General features: G+C 32.9%; 3 protein-coding genes and 1 pseudogene across 4 annotated transcripts; 1 reads left to right on the top strand and 3 right to left on the bottom strand.

Annotated features, from left to right (window-relative positions):
• Positions 1-1,556: 1,556 nt before the first annotated feature.
• LOC130823517 (uncharacterized) lies at positions 1,557-6,904 on the top strand. Of its 2 annotated transcripts, XR_009046592.1 has the most exons (3): positions 1,557-2,090; positions 4,394-5,370; positions 6,514-6,904. XR_009046592.1 is itself a non-coding variant. In XM_057688148.1 (2 exons), exons 1-2 carry the CDS (start codon positions 1,722-1,724, stop codon positions 4,973-4,975), a joined length of 951 nt encoding a protein of 316 aa, XP_057544131.1. In that variant the 5' UTR covers positions 1,557-1,721; the 3' UTR covers positions 4,976-6,491. The 2 variants fall into 2 exon arrangements, 1 of the variants encoding a protein (XP_057544131.1); XM_057688148.1 differs by lacking the exon at positions 6,514-6,904 and having other exon boundaries at positions 4,394-6,491.
• Positions 6,905-9,024: 2,120 nt separating this feature from the next.
• LOC130823515 (UDP-glycosyltransferase 86A2-like) lies at positions 9,025-11,886 on the bottom strand. The gene is made up of 2 exons (XM_057688147.1): positions 11,213-11,886; positions 9,025-10,017 (listed from the first exon to the last, which is right to left on the bottom strand). The coding sequence occupies exons 1-2, from the start codon at positions 11,778-11,780 to the stop codon at positions 9,101-9,103; spliced, it is 1,485 nt and encodes a 494-aa protein (XP_057544130.1). The 5' UTR covers positions 11,781-11,886; the 3' UTR covers positions 9,025-9,100.
• Positions 11,887-12,009: 123 nt separating this feature from the next.
• On the bottom strand, positions 12,010-15,211 carry LOC130823516 (E3 ubiquitin-protein ligase CSU1-like; annotated as a pseudogene).
• Positions 15,212-18,476: 3,265 nt separating this feature from the next.
• Positions 18,477-19,311, bottom strand: LOC130823514 (zinc finger protein CONSTANS-LIKE 3-like). Its single transcript, XM_057688146.1, has one exon. The coding sequence runs from the start codon at positions 19,130-19,132 to the stop codon at positions 18,686-18,688; it is 447 nt and encodes a 148-aa protein (XP_057544129.1). The 5' UTR covers positions 19,133-19,311; the 3' UTR covers positions 18,477-18,685.
• Positions 19,312-21,271: the final 1,960 nt, after the last annotated feature.

The raw sequence follows: 21,271 nt of genomic DNA, 5'->3' as shown, positions 1-21,271 counted from the left end.
TTTAACATTTGAGCTTTTAATATATTCATTTGTGTCATTAGATTTACATTAGAGAGAAATAGGATAGTTTTTAAAAAAACGATAATAAATAAAAAGAGAAAATCAATTGTCTTGATGAAATTAGAAGAAAGTTAAAATGTATGAATGCAATTAAAAGAAAGTGATAAATTATTATTTAAAAATAAAAATAATATAAATTAAATCTAACTGATCAAAATAAAAAATATTTGTCTTCAAATTCAATTTGACGGAGGTAGTAAAAGTTTTATTAAAAATATGTTGCATTCTAGTGTTAGCAGTGCCAGACATGAAGAGGGCAGGCAGGTACTACTAGGTAAAGAGGGGTTGTTGATGTGGTGTACTGCATTTTTACAACTTTGTACTGCACTTATGCAAGTACTCAACTTCTCCAGCTGAGCATCCATTTCCAAAACTTTGGTTTAATGACCTTTTTCTGATATTTGTAATATTTCTACCCTTGTGAAATAGTTCTTATATAATAATTATTGATACTATTTATATTTTAAGTTTATTTTATATATTGTGACTAATGTTTTAGAAAACATATAGTCAAATGAGATCTTGTTTAAATTGTCTAATCGAATACTTTTATAATATCAAATTTTTATAATTTTTAGTTAAGCATATCTTAAAATATAAATGATCAAAGTTACGGCTTGAATTGCGTAAAAAATAAAATGTAACATGTATAATAGAACCAGTGAAATAATACTTTATTACTAGAGTTGGTTTTTGTTTCATGGCAAGTATTATATTTTCCTTATAACATTTATGTTCGATTCTCATTGGTCCTTTTTTCTTCTTCTTGGACTATCTTCTAACAAAAAATATTTCCTCTTATTTATTATTATTATTATTGCTTCATTTGATTTTGACATATTTGTCAATGAACTATATTAATGTTTAATATTTCTACGACTCTACCTCTGTTTTGGTCAAAATTGTGTAACAAATTAATAATAATAAAATTTACATTGTAACATAATATTAAATAACATTTCACAATAACTATCTAAAAGTGATGGATAAATAAAGTTAAAAATAAATAAAGACAATAATAATACTTCATGATTAGTGAATAGCCAAATAGAAGAGACTTGGTCTAGGTCCTCTAGGATGGTGGGAGTGGGGGTGGGGGGTGGGTGGGGGGTGGCAGGGAGAGTTGGAGCTAATAATATGTTTAACAGTTTTAAGTTTAACAATCCACATATAAAGTTTCAGGCAATCTAACTATATATACAGACTACTCAAAATGAACTTAAATTTATAAGGAAAATGTAATTTATGTTTTTTCTAAACAAAATTCGATTCTTTTGATCAATTTTATTAATTTTATTCGAAAACCCTTATGTTATTTATCATTGACGATTTTGCCTTAGTAATCTTAAATTTTTAATATATAATTTAATTACAAAGGTTCAACAATCTGTACAAAAATATCAGTTCGTCTTGTATGAAAATATTTAAAAGACAAAACTATATAACCAAAATATTTTTCTAATTAATCACTAAACTAATTAATTTTAAGTGATTGCCTTTATGATTGTATTAATTTAAGAATAAAAGTCTATATTGGATAATGCTCATGCTCTCACAGTGAGAATTTAAGAATTTGTGCAAAAGTATAAAACCTAAATCAACCCCAATAAATTATCAAAACTGTAATCCTTGAACAACAATCAACGGCGTCTTCTCCATCAATGGACGACAAAACCTTCTCAGAAAGAGTAAAGAACACAATAGGATCCCTCTTTGCATCCCAGGAAATTTCACCTGCGTCTTTATCAAACCCACTTTGGTCTCTTACAGGTGCCCGAATCGAGAAGCAACAATGGCGTCCAGATAAACATACTTCTGATAGAGAATCCAACCAGTGTTCTTCTTCTTTCGAAAAATTTCTTTCCGAAGCTCGCAAAAACTCCCGTAAAAATTTCAAGAATTATCGTAAAGAGCTTCAAGATGACCTCCCAGATTTTGATTATGGGGATGAAGATGAAAAAGAGGGTGGCGATGAAAATGATTCGGATGCTCATATTTCAATTGGGTTGGATTCAACTCTTAATGATGAGGTAATAATAAATTTGAAGTCTACTTCTTTTGGGTTGTTTGATTATGCTTTGTTATGAAAACTTTTGGGTTATTGTTAATTTTTGCTAGTTTTTGAGTATATACTTGTATAATGTTACTGAAATTAGTATCTTTTTGTTTGAAAGTTGCATAATTGTCATTTGTGTTTGATGAATTTGAGCACCATGATTAGTGGATCAAGAATGGTCTTGAACAATTTGATCAAAAACAAAACCACCAACTATCAAGATTCAACAATGCAAAGCAACAAAGAACAATCAAGGCACACACAACGATTTACGTGGTTCACCGTAATTGGGCTACGTCCACAGTTTAGCCTAGATGTCTTTATTACCAATCAAGAAACTCCATTGGAGCTTGAAGATACTACAATGGAGGTCTGATCACAATTGCGAAATAGAGAGATTTAGAGAGAGAATTCCTAAGCAATCTAGAGAGAGAAATAGGGTTCGAAAACTAAGATATGAAGAACTATGTAATTAGACTTATTTATAATGCATAGGTCCTAATTACTTACAATCAAAAGCCTACAATAGAAAAGCCGAGTGAAAGAATTGAACTGTTGATTTCCAGTACCCAAAGTCCGCTCGGCTTTTCCTTGTCCAAAGGGAAAGCCAACTCGGCTTTTACTTTTGTCTACAAATCCGTTTTTGTCTTTTAAAGCCAATATCCTTATTCCAAATATACCCCTTTTAACCTTTTCTTTGCTTAGACATTTAGGAGATGGATTAAGAACCAAAGTCACACCCTAATCACAATAGGGTTATCGCTATTTTTGCTTGTTTTCGAGCATATGTTTGTATAATGTTGGTGAAGTTAGTTTAGTTTTTCGTGTGAAAGTAATTGTCATTTTGGTTTACGCTTTGTTGCTATTATACATATGCCATTGAACAAGAAATTATAATGTTTATTCTTCTGTTAGATTGGATAAAATTAATACACGTTTAGATTATAATGGAAGTAGATGATTATGTTTTATTGTTGAAACTATCAGTGATCAATCAAGAATACAATTTGATACAATCTTGAAACAATCTTCTTATTATTGTAATTGCCTCAGTACATGAGGAAAGGAGAGTATATATACAAGAAGGAAAACAAACTAACAACATTCTGTTAAAAGTTAGTTACATGTCTAACTAACTTTGTGCTTCTTATGGATGTACATGGATTGATTACACACGGATTGCTGACGTGGAGTATTGATGTGCTTATTACTTCCTACATTTATCGAGTATGCTATGGAGTTCTGTAAGATAGAGCTTTTGTCTCGGTTTAGTGTTGAGCGGGGGGACTATAACAACATTCTATAAGCCCGTTGCCATTGAGTCGTTCCCACTCTGATGTACACGTTGCATTTTCCAACCTTACCCATTTTAGGTGACAACAAAAGGTTGGTATGAAAAATATAGCAGTTAGGCTTTTGTTCTGCTTTGTCGTTTTTGTTTACCCAACGTCGTCAAGTGGCTCCCACTGTCCTTCCTGTGTGGGGTAAGAGAGGTAATGTGTAAGCATAGTGAAAAATATTGGCCGCATCACCGAGTCACGACTGTATCGTAAATGTTTTTAGATAACCGTGGTCACAAAATATGCTGTGATAATTGTGAAACTATCTGCAATGGCCTCAAAAATGACTTCGCTATTGTTACCACAACCACAGCCACATGTGAGATTTTGTACTATAGTATACAGTCTTACCTTGTAATGAAAAATGAAATTGTTGAACCTTAATTGCAAACATCATATACAAAACAGCTTTGAAGTGCACATAATTTAGCAAATCATTTTACTTTAGTCCTTTTGTTTTGTTTATTGGAGCAACAAAAAGAGGATAGGTTATGTCAAAATGGTAGATTTATTTTGTAAGTGCACTTATAAAGGAGTTTTGTTTTATATTTGCTGCAAGGTATATAGGTCTTTTGGCATAGAGGGAGTGGCATAAGATAATCACAAACTCTTGTATGAGACGATTTCACCGTGACTCATACTTTGGGTTAAATAGCCCAATAATAGAAACTTTTAGCTTATGGGTTTCTTGTTTTGAGGTCGTGTCATCGTAAGACGGTCTCATACAAGACGGGCTGTAAGATAAAATAGCGTATAACGATTATGTACTTCTAGTTTGTTGTTTGTTCATGGTGATTCTCATGCGCTTAAATTTTGACTACTACTAAATGGAAAAGCATGAAATCTGTTTTCAACAATTCATAACTGCAAAAATTATGTGAAGAATAGCTTGACTTATATTTTTACTCTGGTCTGATTCTGGTTACGGATTTTGAAGGAAGAAGAAGATGCTTTTGACAAAGTGGCCACCGAAAGGGAGAATGCAGGCGATCGGTTGTATATGAGCGATGTGAGTGATGGGTTCGATTCACATTTCGTCACCGAGGATTGCCTGCCTGGTGCTGTTGGAAGTGGGGGAAGGGATCGTCGTGCTAATGGGCAGGTTGCTGTACAGATAGAAAGGGATAAAACTGGGCAGTCCCCTTCAACATCCGAAAAATATTTGAAACCCATATTAAAAAGGAAGGAGCTTGAAACAGCTTCGAAGCCATCTAAACGTGTCAGGTTTGGCCCTGCATTTGTTGGCAATGTTGATGGAGCTAGAGAAGTTTCGAGTATGAATACTTCTACAGAAACTATTCATCAAGATAGTGTACCTGCACTAAATGAGAAAGTGTTACGGATTCCAGATTATGTGCAAAATCCTTCCGATTACACACGCTATGGTCTTGATTCAACTGATGAAATGAGAGATCAATCAAATACTAATGCTGTCATACCTGCCAAGCCCTTACTCACCTACAGAAGACGCAGAAATGAAAAGGGAATTTGTGGAGATGGTGAAAAAGGACAAGAGTGATGGGTCAGGACTCGGGATCTGACCGTGATGTTCCTGCTGATCTCCCAAAATCAATAACCCATGTTTCAAAGAAAACGTCAGATACTTCCAAACATGTACATAGTGAAGATAGTCAATTTAAAGGAAGTGATTCAAGTGTTGCAAGTGAGGAGCTGAAGACGGAAGTTGGTGACATGAGAGTCGATGAATCAGAAACAAGTGCAGAGGGCAGAGGCTGATGAGGGCTCCGTGTTTATAAAAAAGGTTGTCAGTACCCAACCAAGCCCTAAGATGTGCGGATGCCTAGATAATATTCAGCTGCTGCTGGGTTTTTGCTCTTTTTGGTAGACGACTTGTGGGGTGTATTCAGCTTGGTTCCATGCTGTTGGGAAAGCATGTCTCTAGTAACTTTCAAGGTGCATATTTGCATTAACTTAACCAGTTATTTTTCTTCTTTTGTTCGCAGAATCAGTGTAATATAATTCTCCTTTTAAATCGCGATTCGCTCAAAATGACCGTAGAATAACCCAAAGCCGACCATAATTTCCTTTTTTTGATTTGCGATTCGCAAGGAGGTTAGTGAATTATGTGACGGCGTGCGGAATGTTGGAATGATGCTTACTTTTGGTAGAATTCGGGTTGCTTTTTAAGGACTTGAAGCAATGTTGTCTCTCGTTCGTCAACCACCTTTTAATCTTTGTTGTAGTTCTTAGGTAAACAATGTTGAAATTAGCTTATTATCCCCTGCAGCGTTATATGCTATATCCCTACCCGGCTACCCCTACAGTAGAAGGCTGATATATATGAATTCTGTATGAACAGGATTTTCACCTATAATGATAAAAAATGCAACCGACTTATTTTTATCGCTAAATTTAAATCTTTTCTTGTCTTCCTGGAAATCGGAATAGCAATTATGAATTGGCGTGAACATGATTTGATGTAGTATAATTGAGATTTAGAGAGTCTGCACCTAAGAGTGATTTTCCCTCCTCTGCACCCGATCTGAAGGATTGTATGCTGCAGCATAGTTATAGTACTGGCATTTTACTCTTTATCTTAGTATCTTGTACCATAGGATATTGGGGGTATTTGTCAATTGGCTGTTAGTTGTTAGCTGTTGGTTTTTTTTGGTTCGCTTGTTTGACCAGCTAAAAGTATTGGCTGTTTTTGTTGGCTTTTAAGTTAGTTGAAAAAGCTAGCAATTTATGGAGATGTTTGGTAAATTTAAGTATTAACTGTTAGCGAGAAAAAGTAGACCAACAAACCAAAAGTCAACCAAAAAAGCTAGCTGGATGATTTTTTTCATTTTGGCTTAAAAGCCAGCTTTTCAGCTGTTTTAAAAGCCACTTACCAAACATGTTTTTGACAGTTTGATCAACTAACAAGCCAAAAGCCAACCAAAAAGCTAAACAAAAAGCTAAGAATCAAACAACTCCATTGTCAAGAACAGGACAAACTTTGATCCGACTGTTCTGAAGCCTGGTGATCTTATTAGTTATTACTGATACATGTGTGTGTTTGTAACAGAATTTTAACCATCTGCTGTATCGATGTAGGAAGAAGAAGACGAAGTTTTATGGAATTGATGTTGGAAGAAGACGGAAAGGAAAACTGAGCGAGATGCAGGGCAAACTTTGCTGTATCGATGGCGATAAATTGTTCTATGGAAGTTCTAGAAGCTTGCTACTTCATTGATTTCAGGAGTATGGTGAAAGTATCTTGAGCTATTTACATCTTTAAAAACTAAAGTTATCCTAGGTAGAAAAACTATGTACATTGGAATTACATGTATAAACTATCTGGAATTAAAACTCCCCCATTATATAATCTGTTTGAAAGTTGTCGTGACGTGAAATCTCGCTCCGCATTGACCGTTATATAACGTGTAACGCCTGTTATTTTACCGTTATATTAATATTTTACCGTTACAATGTTATTTGTCTTCCCGTTAAAATTTTATTGATACTCTTTAACTTTAATTATTACGATTACTTAAATTATAGTTAGTCAAATTTAGTTGATAAACAAAATAATTAACTAATAACTAATAAGTAAATTAATCATACACTCAAAGAATCTCAAATATTGCAATTATAATAGCTAGTTGCATATTGTTGCATAATAATAATAATAGTAGTAGTTCAAAATTTCATATGTGATTTTTTTCACAAAAATCACACTGCATCGACCGTAATTCGCGTTATTTCTCGTTATAGCTGTTTTCCGCAATACCACAATCGTTATTTCTCGTTATAGCTGTTTTTCCGCAATACCACAATCATTTCTGCAAATACATTTGCGACCGCAATTTTTTTCATGAAACCATCTACATTTACTAATATTTGGTTAGTTCCATCTTTTATCCTTTCCTAAAAACAATTTTTCCCTCGGTATCCTCATGCATGATGGGCAAAACCTCAACCGGTGGAGATCGTCTCCGAATATAAGGCTTTTCGAGACAATACCCGATTTGAGCAAATTTATGAGCAACTCGATTGCCTTGCCTATAAACATGGATTATTTTACAGTTCAACTCGGGCATGATTCGTTTTATGTGACTAATGTACTTCTTAGCTTCCAACGACTTCATTGTGCCTTTCTCAGTAAGTAAGATGTTCACCATTCCTTCAAAATCTTCCTCAAGCAAGACATTGTTCCAACCGTTCTCGAGTATTAACTCGAGGCCCCTAAGGAGGGCCCGTAACTCCGCAACAGTGTTATTGGTTTCTCCAATGGATTCAGCGTAGCCTAGTAAGAATTCAGCATTATGGTCTCGGAAAACCCCTCCGATGCTTGCTTTCCCTATTTCACACTTGTATGACCCATCATAATTCAACTTAGTCCATCCTTCCTTAGGCTTTTCCCATGAAACAGGTTTAGGTTTAGGGCCCTTATGGATGTTTCTTGTCATTACTAATCGAGCTGTTGATGAGGTTTGTTTAATTAATCTGGTTAGGGATAACAACATATTGGGAAAATTTTGAAATCACCAAATTTTGTAAATTCCAAACTTGATATTGCAAGGGGAAATAACCCAAAATTATTAGTGAGAAAGGAATTGATATCTACAGAGGAAACGCAAGGTTTATATATACTCCGACTTTCTCCATTCCCAAGAAATTGTCATAATTATATACTCTATCTGTCTTGTATAATTTAAATCAGAGATAAGATGAGACTAAAAGAAAGCAGTGGATCATAGTCCAAAGATAAAAATGATGCAAATTTAAAGGCACGGACCAAAATAAAAAATACTGCAAATTATAAAGTACGAAAAGAGTATTACACCAAACACAATTGAAATATCTAGAAGAGAATAAAAGAAAATAATTAGAACATTTCATAAAAGAAAAAATGTAAAAAAGGAAAAGTCTGAATATAAGGGGACCTAGTGGTTCACAATTCATAGAGCTGCAATTCGCATCATGCGTGTTCAGTAACCCTTTGAGTTCTCTTTTCCCCAACTCCCCAAATCAACTTCTCAAATTCTCCATGTCATCCTTATATTTGATTTGAAATAATCATTAAATTAAGGTTATTGACACTATTAATCATTTAAGCTTATATTATATATTGCGGTTAATTTGTAAGAAAGAATATAGTCAAGTGAAAACTTGGTTAAATCGTTCAATCGCATACTTTTATAATATTAACTTTTTATAATTTTTATGTGTATTGTTTAATATATAAATAATCAAAATAATAAATCAGATTACGTAAAAAGTCAAATATAGTAAGTATAATGAAACGATCGAAGTAATCTAATTAGCAAATTTATTAAAGCAGTTAGAAAAGGATTTATTTTTTTTATTTGGGAAAAGTTAGAAAAACTCTACATACAGAGAAGAGAAATAAACATTTATGTAGATTGTGAGAATTGAATTCTTGTCGCAAATATAAAAGAAAAAGTCTTCAATCATTAGATTAACCCATAATTTTTATTAAGATTTAGTTTTTTTTAAGTTTAGAATATTACGTATTTTGAAATTTCATATATATTGAAGTGTTTATAATCGAGAAAATAGAGAAACAAAAGACAAAATAAGTTATGGACTTACAAGCATTAATCAGTCATAATTTTACAAATTAATAATTAAAAAGTAGAAACACAAAATTACACAATAGAATAATCTTATCAGATATTTAACCAAACTTGTTTCCCATAGCTATATTCAAATCCTTAATAAAACGATCAAGATTTTTGCTTGATGATCCATCAATCATCATTGCCTTCTCTAATACTTTCTTGATCCCTTTGATCCTATCACTAAGCTCAAACCCCATTGATCCATGCATTATTTCCTTAACCTTTTGCAAAACTTCCTCCTTTGTTATAGGCTTCTCTTCACAAAGATTCCGCCCGATTTTCCAATCATCCACCAATATCTTACGGTTCGTAAATTGATCTGTCAACAAAGGTAAGCACAAAAGCGGAACTTCACACCATATACTTTCTAACGCAGAATTCCAACCACAATGTGTCAAGAAACCTCCTACTGCACGATGAGATAAGACCGCTATCTGACAAGTCCATGTCACAATCATCCCTCGATCACCAACCTCATCTCTAAATCCAACCGGAAGTGGGTCCGGGTCATCAGAACTCACCATATCGGGTCGAATAACCCAAAGAAAGTTAACCCCACTAAGCTTGATTCCATTAGCTATTTCCATAAGCTCATCTTTGGTAATATGTGCATAGCTTCCAAAAGAAATGTACAAAACCGAGCTAGGAGGTTTGGAGTCTAACCATTGGGTGCAATCCGACTCGGCCCATAAGCTAGTTGCCACTGGGCTTTTGGTGAATGTAGGTGAAAAAATGGGCCCAATTGCGTAAAATGGGACATGGGCCTCAATAGCTGAAATGAGTTGGGCCTCAAGTTCTTGGACTGTATTACCCAATATAAAATGGGCTTTTCTTGTGTCGTCCAAAGATGAAAAATTGTATTGGGGATGAAAAGATGTCAAGTCCTCATCTTGAAGATAAGATGTTAAATCTGTCCGTTTAAGTGAAGTTATCCCTGGTATGTAGTGTATCAGATCCTTCCGTAGACTTGACCCTGATTTGTCAAAAAGCAAAATATATGTACATCAACATTTTGACTATTTGATTTAATTATTATATGAAATTATTTCAGATTGGATTGAATTATACTGGATTTCGTTTTATTAGATCATTTTTTTTTTCAAAAAAAAAGATGAATTATATATATAAGAACACGTTGATAGACTGATTGATAGTATGAGGTGTATATTCAGGTTTTTGGGCAGGTTTTGAATGTGTATATGTTCAACATTTTTACTATCTAATTTGATTAGTATATATAGGTTGTTTTATATTGAATTGAAATATACTCGATTTCGATTTATTAGGTCAATTTTGTACAGATGTAACTTAACTAGTCAATACTCTCTTATCCTTTCGAACTTATGAGTTGCACTAATTACAAAATTTGTGATTTCTAGAAGTGTATGTAGGCAATAGTCAACACAAACATTATCGGACAGTGTGGAAAAAAAGATGTACTCTATTTGAAAGGTCAATCCACCTCTTTAGTATTATCATATCATCACTCAATGTGTCGGTGTGAATGTATCACAATTTTTTTACTTTTACGCAGGTTTGGTATAATGAGTTATTTTAATAATAATAAAATTTTGATTATTAAAAAATTTATTTGATTGATATTTTTTCATCACGTTTTAATATTACTTTTTGCAAATACTAATATATTGAATTGATTTTGCGAAGAAAATAATATAATTGAAAAAGTACAAATTATAACATTTAAAATTGTGGAGATATTTTTCTATCAAAATAAACTTTTATTATAAGTTTTATTATTTAGTACCAATTACTAAACAAGTCATTACTTCAACGAATTTTTTATTTTAAATAATATTACGTGTAATCAATCCTCTATAACCATTTATAGAGAAAAATGAAAATGGTCTTAACATGAAACACCCATCATACATGGGTTAGATAGCCAAATTAATACAATGTTAGTATATGAGCTTCTTATTTTGAGGTCATCACACTCAAAGACGGTTTCTCAAGTGATTTCGGATTAGGTTTTCGGGTTGATTTGAGATTGAGTTTTGCCTATATTATTTTTACATATTGTAAATTATTTTTTAAGTTGGGTTAAATCAGATTCCATTTAGAATTCCTGTAAATTTAGGTCATTGGATCTATTTTGAATAACTATGCAAAATTAGTAAAAAGTAAAAAGAGAGGGAGTGAAAAATTACCAGGACCAATGTGGCCATATTCCTTCAGGAAATGACGATGGAAGTAAATATCAAGCACCATAGCAGGTTCAGTCCAAAAAGAGACATGAACCAACCCAAATTTGGCAGCCAATTTTGATGACCAAACAAAGTAACTATCAATCACCAAACAACAAGTATTACTTGATCTAGACCCCACTATTTTCGCCACAGCTACCTCCAAATGAGCCGGTAGAGTATGTATATTAGCACCAACCCATTGATCATGGTTCAATGATCGGTCGAATTCCAACGGCAACCCGTCGGAGACCGTCATGTACTCTATGTCGAGGCCAAGAGAAGTTCGAGCCTCGACAAAGATATCGCCACCGCCAGTGGAGGTGGTGGTGGTGGCAGTGGAGAGAGTGATTTGGTGGTGGATGTGGTGGGTGTTGATGAGGGTGATGGAGAAGCCTTTGGATGCTAGCTTGATAGCTAGTTGTGCAAAGGGAATTACATGGCCTTGTAGTGGAAGAGCTATTAGTATTGCATGAGGTTTTTGGGTTTGGTTTGGAATTGAGTTTGAGTTGTTTGTATTTGAGTTCTCCATTTTTTTTGGGGTGTTAATGGAAGATTTTTTTGTGAAAGGTAGGGAGGAGAAGATAGATTGGGATGGTCCAATGATTTTGTTTTAATATTTAGGTACTAAAAGTCATCTATTATAAGATGACAAATTACACCACTTTTTTTTTTTTTTTTAATTAAGAATTATTCATAAGTGCTCCATATTAATATATTAATAGAAGTTTAAAGATAAAGAGAATGATTACATGGCTTAAGTTAAAAGTAAATATGAACATGGTTTGAGATGACACACGAGTGGTACGGCACACCTAACTTAATAAGACACGATTTGCATTCAGGCACAATATAACACACACTATCGTGGCTCACGATTTGCAATTGCGGAGCTCATAATAAGAAAAGTGTCGAATTGCCACCAGAAACCGCGGTGGAGACATGTTTCTGGACACTACATAGACGTAAAATACCAACTTAAAACTTTTGGCCAGGTCTCACTAACCCTAATCGTGAACCACTTCCTAAATGTTTAAAATCTGTTGCTTCCAAATGTTCGTCATGACCAGCAAAACCCGTACCTCCCTTCTTGAAACATAATAGATTCTTCTCTTTACAAAGCTTATCGCAAACCAGGCAGACCTTGTCAACGGCCATAAACTTATCTGAGCATTTTTTGCAGAATACGTGACCACGCGAGCTAAGAGCCACAAGGGACATTGCATTAGTCAGTGTAACCTTGCAGCTAGGGCAAATGTATTTCTTATCAAAAGTCTTGAATTTGTTCTCAGACATCATTTCTTCGGTAAAAGATATGGAAAAAAGGGATTTCAACTTAAGCTTCTCCTTTCCTTCCGGACATGTTTTGCTGGTAGATGGAGCTTCTACTTTTACTGGCGCTACAGGAGTAGCAGATGGAAGCCAGAAAGCTTTCATGGTTCTCAAGGCTTCCTCTTCATAAGAAGTAGCCTTGACACTATTTGCACCATGGAAACCATTTTTGTCATGAGAATAGCTTTTATCACTGTGATGAGGTTCCTTGCCCTTTTGAAGTATTAATTTTCTCTTCTTCCTCTTCTTTCTCATGCTTCTTTTGAGCAGCATGTGCGACTAACTTTCTACATCAACAGTTGATGACATAGCATATTAAATTACGCATGTAATATAAAATAGTGTAGAAAGTAAAAGGACCTTAAGGGTCCAAGAACGTTTTCATTATTCTAGACTCTTTCAAAACTTCTTACACATCAAGTCAACAAAAAGTATGCTGAGGGGCAATCGAAGAAGAAAATCAGTGCAACTAGTTCATGACGAATATAAACAAGTGTTTGTGTCCATTCAAGTTCACGCCAAAAGAAAGGAGTGACAAATTGCTAAGGATAAGGCAATGCACATCATCTGAATCTCTCTTTCCACCCTATTTCTTTCTCTCTATCACCCACTTTCTCTGTCTGTCTTACCACAAACCACTTCTTCACCAGTGAGTCACAGAGAATCATTTCCAGTCACCTTGAAGCAGAGTCAAGGATTAAGATATATGGCAGAAATTCGAGATTCACCAAGAGAAATCTGAGATTTTTTTCTTTCAGCCATTGCAGACCAGTGTCAGAGGGAGTCGACCAGCACAGTCTACAAACGTTCAAGGAAGTTTCACCAATAAAATGTTTAAGGAAATGAAGAGAAGCCTATAACGACGTGCTAATTAGATAATGGATTTGGCAGTTAGTATATATATCGAAAAAGTTCGTACATGATGTATATACAATCCGTTTCATTATTCATTGGAATACAACACTTTGGGGATTTCAGCCATTCAGGTACTAATTAAACAAAGTAATTGCAACAGTGAGGGAAAAACTAATGTCATCGAAGGTATTGCACCTTGATTATGTCCCATTTACAGTATCAATACCAAGAACTAAACTCAAAGCATTTCCTTTCATATGAACTGATTCACATCATCCCTAATGCTTACATACCCGAAAGCTAAAAACATCATCTTTCCCTAATCAGAACTACCACAGTCCAAATACAAAACCTACACAGCTGACAGCACGAATTGCATTCCCTAAAAACTGAGTTCATCTCACTTAATTTAATATTCAGCAACACATCAATCACAAATTACAAATTGATGATGATGACAAAAGTCATTGCCATTCCCTCCAGCATTGACAGAACATTCTCTTCATCCCGCCAAGTTAACATTCCACATTCACACATCAAGAAACATGGTAATGATGAAAATACCACTATTAAAATCATTCCAGATTAACTCTAGACAATAACAGACATTGATAATAATCAATAACAAACATACCTAAAGAGTAACATTCATCTGTGCCAAATGCCAATATGTCTACTTTTATTGAATCGTCAGTACGTAATGATACTGTTATTAACTAAAATTGTCTGTTCATGTTAACATTATTTGATGGATATCTACTCCATCTATCCCATGAGTTTGCCCGGATATCATTTCAGCTCCCACTAGCTCCTGCTTATAAGCGAGGTAAGGTGGGCAGGGGGAATCTAGGACCAAGCCCGCCTAAACCAAGAACATCTGGTAAAAACCTATAACTAATATTGAATGTTGTAACATACCACCTCTGATTTTTATTTAGATAGAACACTTGCATAGTAACAAGTTTAACTAATATTCATCAATAACATTGTCTTATTTCTTGTTCTTAGGAGAAAAAAATAGTAAACGTGAGTTTTTCTTAAAGTAAATAGTGAGTATGTGAATATTTGATTTTTTAAATGCATATTTTTTAATATCAAACGTTTTATAATTATTAATATACAACTAAAGATATTAATGGTCAAAATAGCGTATTGATAGCTACTTGACATAATAAACAAGAAGTATAGCAAATTAGCAATAGCAACTGATGATAACACGAGAAGTATAGCACAGAAGAATGAGGACGAGTTAGTTCAAAGAGATTGAGTGTTCGGTGCACCAATACAAATATCCTAAATTTTCCATGGGGTAAATTATACATAATCTTAATTCTTAGCTAATCGATCAAAATTTCTATTGACACTATTATACAAATAACATGAATATTAGCACAATCAATGAAACCAAGAAAAGTTTAGAAGGAATCAGAATTAACTTTTGAATGTCCTTCTTTTGAGAAAGTAAGCATTCGAAAATACATTCTTTGCAAAAAATGTGACCTTTAGGGCAACACAGAGGATCAATTACAGGCTGTAAGCAGAGACAACAAGCATCGAAAGGTTTAATGGAGTCTTTCCCTAATCTCTCCTTTTGAGTACCGTATCCTAGCTTACGTTTTCATCCTATGTGAAGAATGCGAGATCGTTATTGTTCTTCGAATGCTCTGAGGCATTTTTTACGCTGATTTTCGAATTAGGGCTAATTTGTGGTTTTAATTGGTGAAATTGGTGCGGAAGAGAGCGAAATTGGAAGGTGATTGATTTGGGGGAAAATGAATTTCATTGACCTAGAAATTGAACTAAGCGATCCGTTTTTATACGGTACGGTCACGGATACCAATTATTCATACCAACATCCGGATTTGAATTCCATTATGAGTTCATACCATTTGAATAAAATAAAATTATTTAATAATTTAATTTTAAAAATAAGCTTCGTGAAAATTTATTTTTTAAAATAAACGTCCGTACATCCAAGTCTAGCCTCGGGAACATTCGCTGTTACTACAGCGAAACATTGAAAAAAATAAAAAAAAAAATAAAAGGGATCAGTCGCTGTTACTAACAGCGACTTTAAGGTTAACTAGTAACTCCTTCATCTCGTCGGCTGGAATAAGAAAGTAACTAAGAACTGAAAACTTAAAACGCATTAAGTCGTCGTTACTAACAGCGACTTAAAAAAAATTTATTTTTTTAAGTCGCTGTTAGTAACAGTGAATGATCCCGAGGCTAGGCTTAGATGTATGGACGCTTATTTTGAGAATTAAGTTTTTACAGAGCTTATTTTGGGAAAAAGGTTGTTCAATTGTCTTATTTTTTTCAAATGCTCCCCACTTGTTAAACTTATTATAGTCCTACTAGTATAGCTTAGGTGCCCTTGCAATACGAGATTTGTGTTAGTTGGATGGTTTACATAATTATAAGGATAAAATTTTGAACTTTTGTAAATTATAGTTTTAATTTTTATTTTTACAAATTATAACTACGAAAGTATCAAAGTGTATAGCATTCAGGCCAAATCATAAAATTCTAAACACTTAATTTAAAATTAAAAAATTGCTAAACTTTAAGGCTATAATTTTATTTGTTCACAATTTTAGAAATATTCTTTGGAATATTAATCAAGTTTGGTACCACTATTACAATTGACATTTACCTCTTTAATTTGCATTATCCTTCCCTAACTTTGAATGTCCCACATTTTTTATTTTTTGATGTTATGGAATATGAATATTATTGAATATTTGCCTCCTAAAATTATTTAATCTTGTTTGGCAATATCAACAACATTATTACTCCGATGTCATAAAGTACCTTGTATTTAAGGTATAGCCCCTAAATAGCAAATATTATGTATAATTTCAAAAAAAATTACACTTAATTTAATAGTCTACAATATATACTCATTAATACTATCAACTTGCGTGTACCGTTATAGCTTTTTGATGGATTTTAGAGTCCAATAACTCAACACCTTGTTTGGAGGAGAATGCATACAACATCATCAACCTACCTTTATTTGAAGAATAAGAGAAATAATAACTCATAAAGAATTATTTGAGTAGAAAGATAGATAATTAAGTTAATGATAAAGACTCTAATATATTACTTCTCAATTTGTGATTACAGGATAAGTCGAGAAAATAAAATAACTAAATAAGAACTAAATGAGAATTAAATTTAAATCTTTACTTAAGAAAAGTGATATTTACTCTATTTAAGATAAGACATAATTTCCTAAATACTATCATATATACATGGAGTACTTTATTAGACTTTCTTTTATGAGAAGTGAATCTCTTAGAAATGTGGATATGTAGCACACTTGTGTACGTACGTCTTGGAGCTCTAAACATTTGAATTACTTAACTAGTTTAAAAGCCAGCAAAAACAATTAACACATTTAACGAGTCATAAACACCCATTAGCATGATGGGAAGCAAAACAGCCATGCATCAAGTTGCACAAGCTTTGGTAAACTGAAATTACACATGGTCGGCATGTGAACATGTTTGGAAGCCAACCAATACGTTATATACTTCTACCTCTATCTTACTACAATTCCATTCATATATATATATATATATATATATATATATATATATATATGCTTCTCTGCCTCTTTGAGTTCTTTCGTCAGTAATAGTCTAATATATATACCATCTATCTCTTTAAAATTTTTTGTCATAAATAACATTATTATTTGCAGCAATTTTAATAAATAAAAAGAATATACTTTCCTGTCTCGTCTTGATGCATTCATACATACGTTTTTGGGATCCAAAGTACATACTATCTATCGCATTAAATGGCTTTAAAAACGTGCTCTAAGATAGACCATAGATAGCTTCAAATTAAACAAGGTGAAAAATCGCTAATATCTTCATTTTACAATGTTTATTTATATTTTATTTTGGATATTTTTTTGTTGGTCACATTTTCAAATCTTTTCTTTTTATGTAAAGTTTTTTAATTGGTTGAGAAAATAAATAAAGCAATTTTAATGGTTCATTAATTTAATAGAACATTGCTTACCAAAATAATAAAACAGAAATTAATATACATCATATCAAAAATTAATCTATGATTTCGAATTTCAATGATAAAATATAAAGTAAAAATTCTCATATGTGCATACATTTATTAATTATCGTGCAAGATATCAAACATAACTAACACTGTGAAACAAAAAAGGCATTATTTTAAAATTACCAGGGTTTTTTTATATGAAATTTTGATAGTTTAAGAATGTATATAATATCAACTTTAATAAAAATACAATATCCGATTATCCTAATGTATATCTTAAATATTATCCATGTGTAAAAACCTTTAATAACAAATAAAAATAAATTGAAAAATTACAACCTATATAAATATTCAAATGTTTATCAATACACACTTTAAGTAGATCGAACTTCATGTACTTAGTACTCACTCCTATGTATCACAAGTGTTCCATTTACTTTTAGTACATTAATCATCTCTTATTTTTAATTATTATTTTGTTATTAATTTATAAGTTAAAACATAGTCAAGTAGGATCTTATTTGATTTGTCTCAATACGAAGATTATTCATATCAACTTTTCATAATTTTTAATTATACACAATTAGAGTTATTAAGGATTAAATAAGTGCATTGGATAGAGTGCAAAAAACAAATAGGACACTTGTAATTGGGGTGAATAAGAGGAAGTATTTTGAATACTAACATTCTAATATCACAAGTTGCCCCTTTAATCAAATGAGGAATGAGGTAGGGCCATATATATAAGTATTATTTTCTCCGTTTTCAAATGTTCTTCTCATTTAGAATATTTCACCTTAAAGAGAGAGAAATTTAATTTATGTTTATAACATATATTTAAAAGATAAAATTTATCCATGTGAAATCTCATTAGATTCGTCTTAATATATACTTTTTTATTATATATTTTTTTATAAATTTTTATTATGTATATTTAGAGATATTAACGTTTAAAATTTACATTGAAAATTATGCAAAAAGTATATAAGAAAAGCAAAAAGAAACGGAGGGAATAATAAGTAATAATCATATATAACTGTTACCTTAATCATAATTGAGATATTGTATATTTAGAAGTTTAAATATCACTACTTACATACACAAAATTTCCTTTTCCAATCCCCATAATTGAAGAAATTCTCAAGTGTACCACAAATTAAAAAAATAAAAAACATATTTTTCTCACCTAATTCTATACATTTTTACTTGGATGTGACACTGTTACCATGGAACAACTTGATTTTCACCATCATCGCCATCATCATCATCATCATCATCATCATCATCATCATTATAATCACCATCATCATGATCCTCATCTTCTTCAATAGCATCATCACCATCATCATCATCATCATCACCAAGATCTCCATCTTCAACACAACTACCACCATCATTCACATCTCTATGAAGCTGCCTTGTAACACCCTCTTTAGACCCAAGACATGTAGGACAAACCGAGAAAGTAGGCCCGAACTTAGGCCCGGAACCCGACCACAGAGTAGGAGATTGACAAACATGACATAAAAGAGTCCTTAAATGTTTAGCAACAAGAAAATTAGCACCATGGACTTTGGAATCACATTCATAGCACAAAATTGCTTGATCTGATTCACAAAATATTGTAGCAAGATTGCTACATAATTCACATTTTCTCTTTACCCTCATTTTTTTTAATGCAAGCAATGCTCTGGGAAGAAAAAGAGATTGGTGAAAATCCAACTTAAGATTTAAAAAAAAATATTTTTTCTCTAACTAAGATTATAAAACATCTGATTTTAAATGGAGGTTCAAAGTAGGAACAATTTGAGCAAGTTGAAGCTTTGTTTATGTTAAAAATTGGCTCTTTAGTGGTGGGATTGTGAAGATATGAAAGGGGATATTTATATTTATATTTCTTTTGATTATTTATAGTGAAAAGTAGGTCACATTGTGGCTATTGCCATTTCTATTTAAAGTAAATTAATATATGATATGATAGGATGATCCTTAAGGTGGATTCAATGGGTGACTTAAGGGTTTGTTAAATACTTCCACTTTCTTTCTTTAGAACTTGAATTAGTTTATTATGAAGGATAACCAATGAACGTGCATTTAGTCTTTTTTTCAGTTTTGGTGGAACTATGATGTTTATGTGTTGGGATGAGTTATCCCACATCGACAAATTGAAAATGGTGTGCACGCTTTATAAGCTATTAGAGATCTTCTTCCCATTGCCATATGGTTTTGGGATGATATATATCTCCTTGGCTTATGAAGTGTGTGCACTTGTGTCCTCCCGTTAATATGCTAACATTCACAATAAGTCCAGCCTAATTTAACATGGTATCAGAGCCGATGGTTCGATCAATAATTTTAAAAAAATAGTAGGTTCGAAAAGAATGGCGTTCCTACCCTAATTGATTACTCCCACATGCGAACTTGACGGGGGTTCGCATGTGAGGGGGTGTTGGGATGAGTTATCCCACATCGATAAATAGAAAATGGTGTGCACGCTTTATAAGCTATTAGAGACCTTCTTCCCATTGCCATATGGTTTTGGAATGGTATATATCTCTTTGGCTTATGAAGTGTGTGCACTTGTGTCCTCCCGTTAATATGCTGGCATTCACAATAAGTCCAGCCTAATTTAACATTATGACATTCTATGTCCCTGATCCGCCACCGAATAAATAGAATAGATTAATGTTATAAATCTACATATGGGAGCTATTAGTGGATGTTGGAGTAAATCATCAACCTATTATTCCATATAAGTCAGGATTAGAGGGAGAAGAATAACAGATAGATTATATATGTGCCCCTTTAAAGAAAGAGTAAGAAGAAATACGCACACTTAATTTATCCCTAAAAAGATAAATTCTTGTAAAGATAAGTCACTTGCACCCTACAAGTTACAACATATCTCTAATTGAAATACTTATACATCTCTAATTTTCACCCCACTTTTTTGAGATTATATCTTTCACATTATTGTTGTTATTAGTGTAATACTGATTATTAGAGTCTGATGATATATTACATAATATGTATTCAATGACACATTAGAAGTGATCCTCAGAACTTGCATGGAGGAGTCTTTTATATGAACTTAGTGCACAATAAAATATTCTACATCAACATTAATAAGTTAGTGCTCTAGTGGATTGAAGAGTAAAAGTGTTCGTTATTGAAGTGGAGCCACAAAGGCAAATCAAGAAAACTAGTATAGTAAAGCCTGGACACTCACTTCTAAATGTGTGTTGAACCAAATTGACTAATATTTTTCAGTATTATAATATGTTACACGATTCATTACAAATAGTGTTTTTAATCAAATGACTTGGGTTATTGCCTAGATTGACTTGAGTTTGAATTCCTTCTTGAGTGGAGACTAAGGAATTTCAGTTTGTAGAGTGGAGTTTAAGAAGAGGTGCAAAATAAAATTAGTTGGAATGAGTGTAGGAGCATTGTTACAATAATTATTGGGCTATTAAATCGGGCTTATAAACTGTTTCAGCTGACTGACATATGAAACAGGCCTAGCCCAAATATGGGCATTTGATCCATTTGATCCTGATGTCCTTGTTAGATTACCTTTTGGTGTTCTTGTCATTTTGCTTGTCTTGTTTCTTTATTAGTTTTTTGTTTTCTTTTTTTTTTTTTATAGTTTCTGTTTTACTAATTTATTTTATCTATATGCATTCATTTTATCTTTCCCGTGTAGCTACGTCACCTTATCTCTCTCGAGCGGGGGGACTCTTTTGACCGCGCTCTCCTTTATAGGTATGAGTTGCCGCCGTTCTTCCCTCCCCAGACCCTGTCCAT

Source organism: Amaranthus tricolor, chromosome 9 (genome assembly GCF_026212465.1).
Source record: "Amaranthus tricolor cultivar Red isolate AtriRed21 chromosome 9, ASM2621246v1, whole genome shotgun sequence".
Taxonomy (NCBI): Eukaryota; Viridiplantae; Streptophyta; class Magnoliopsida; order Caryophyllales; family Amaranthaceae; genus Amaranthus; species Amaranthus tricolor.
The sequence above is the reverse complement of the archived record's forward strand: the minus strand, read 5'-3'. Positions and strand labels throughout refer to the sequence as shown.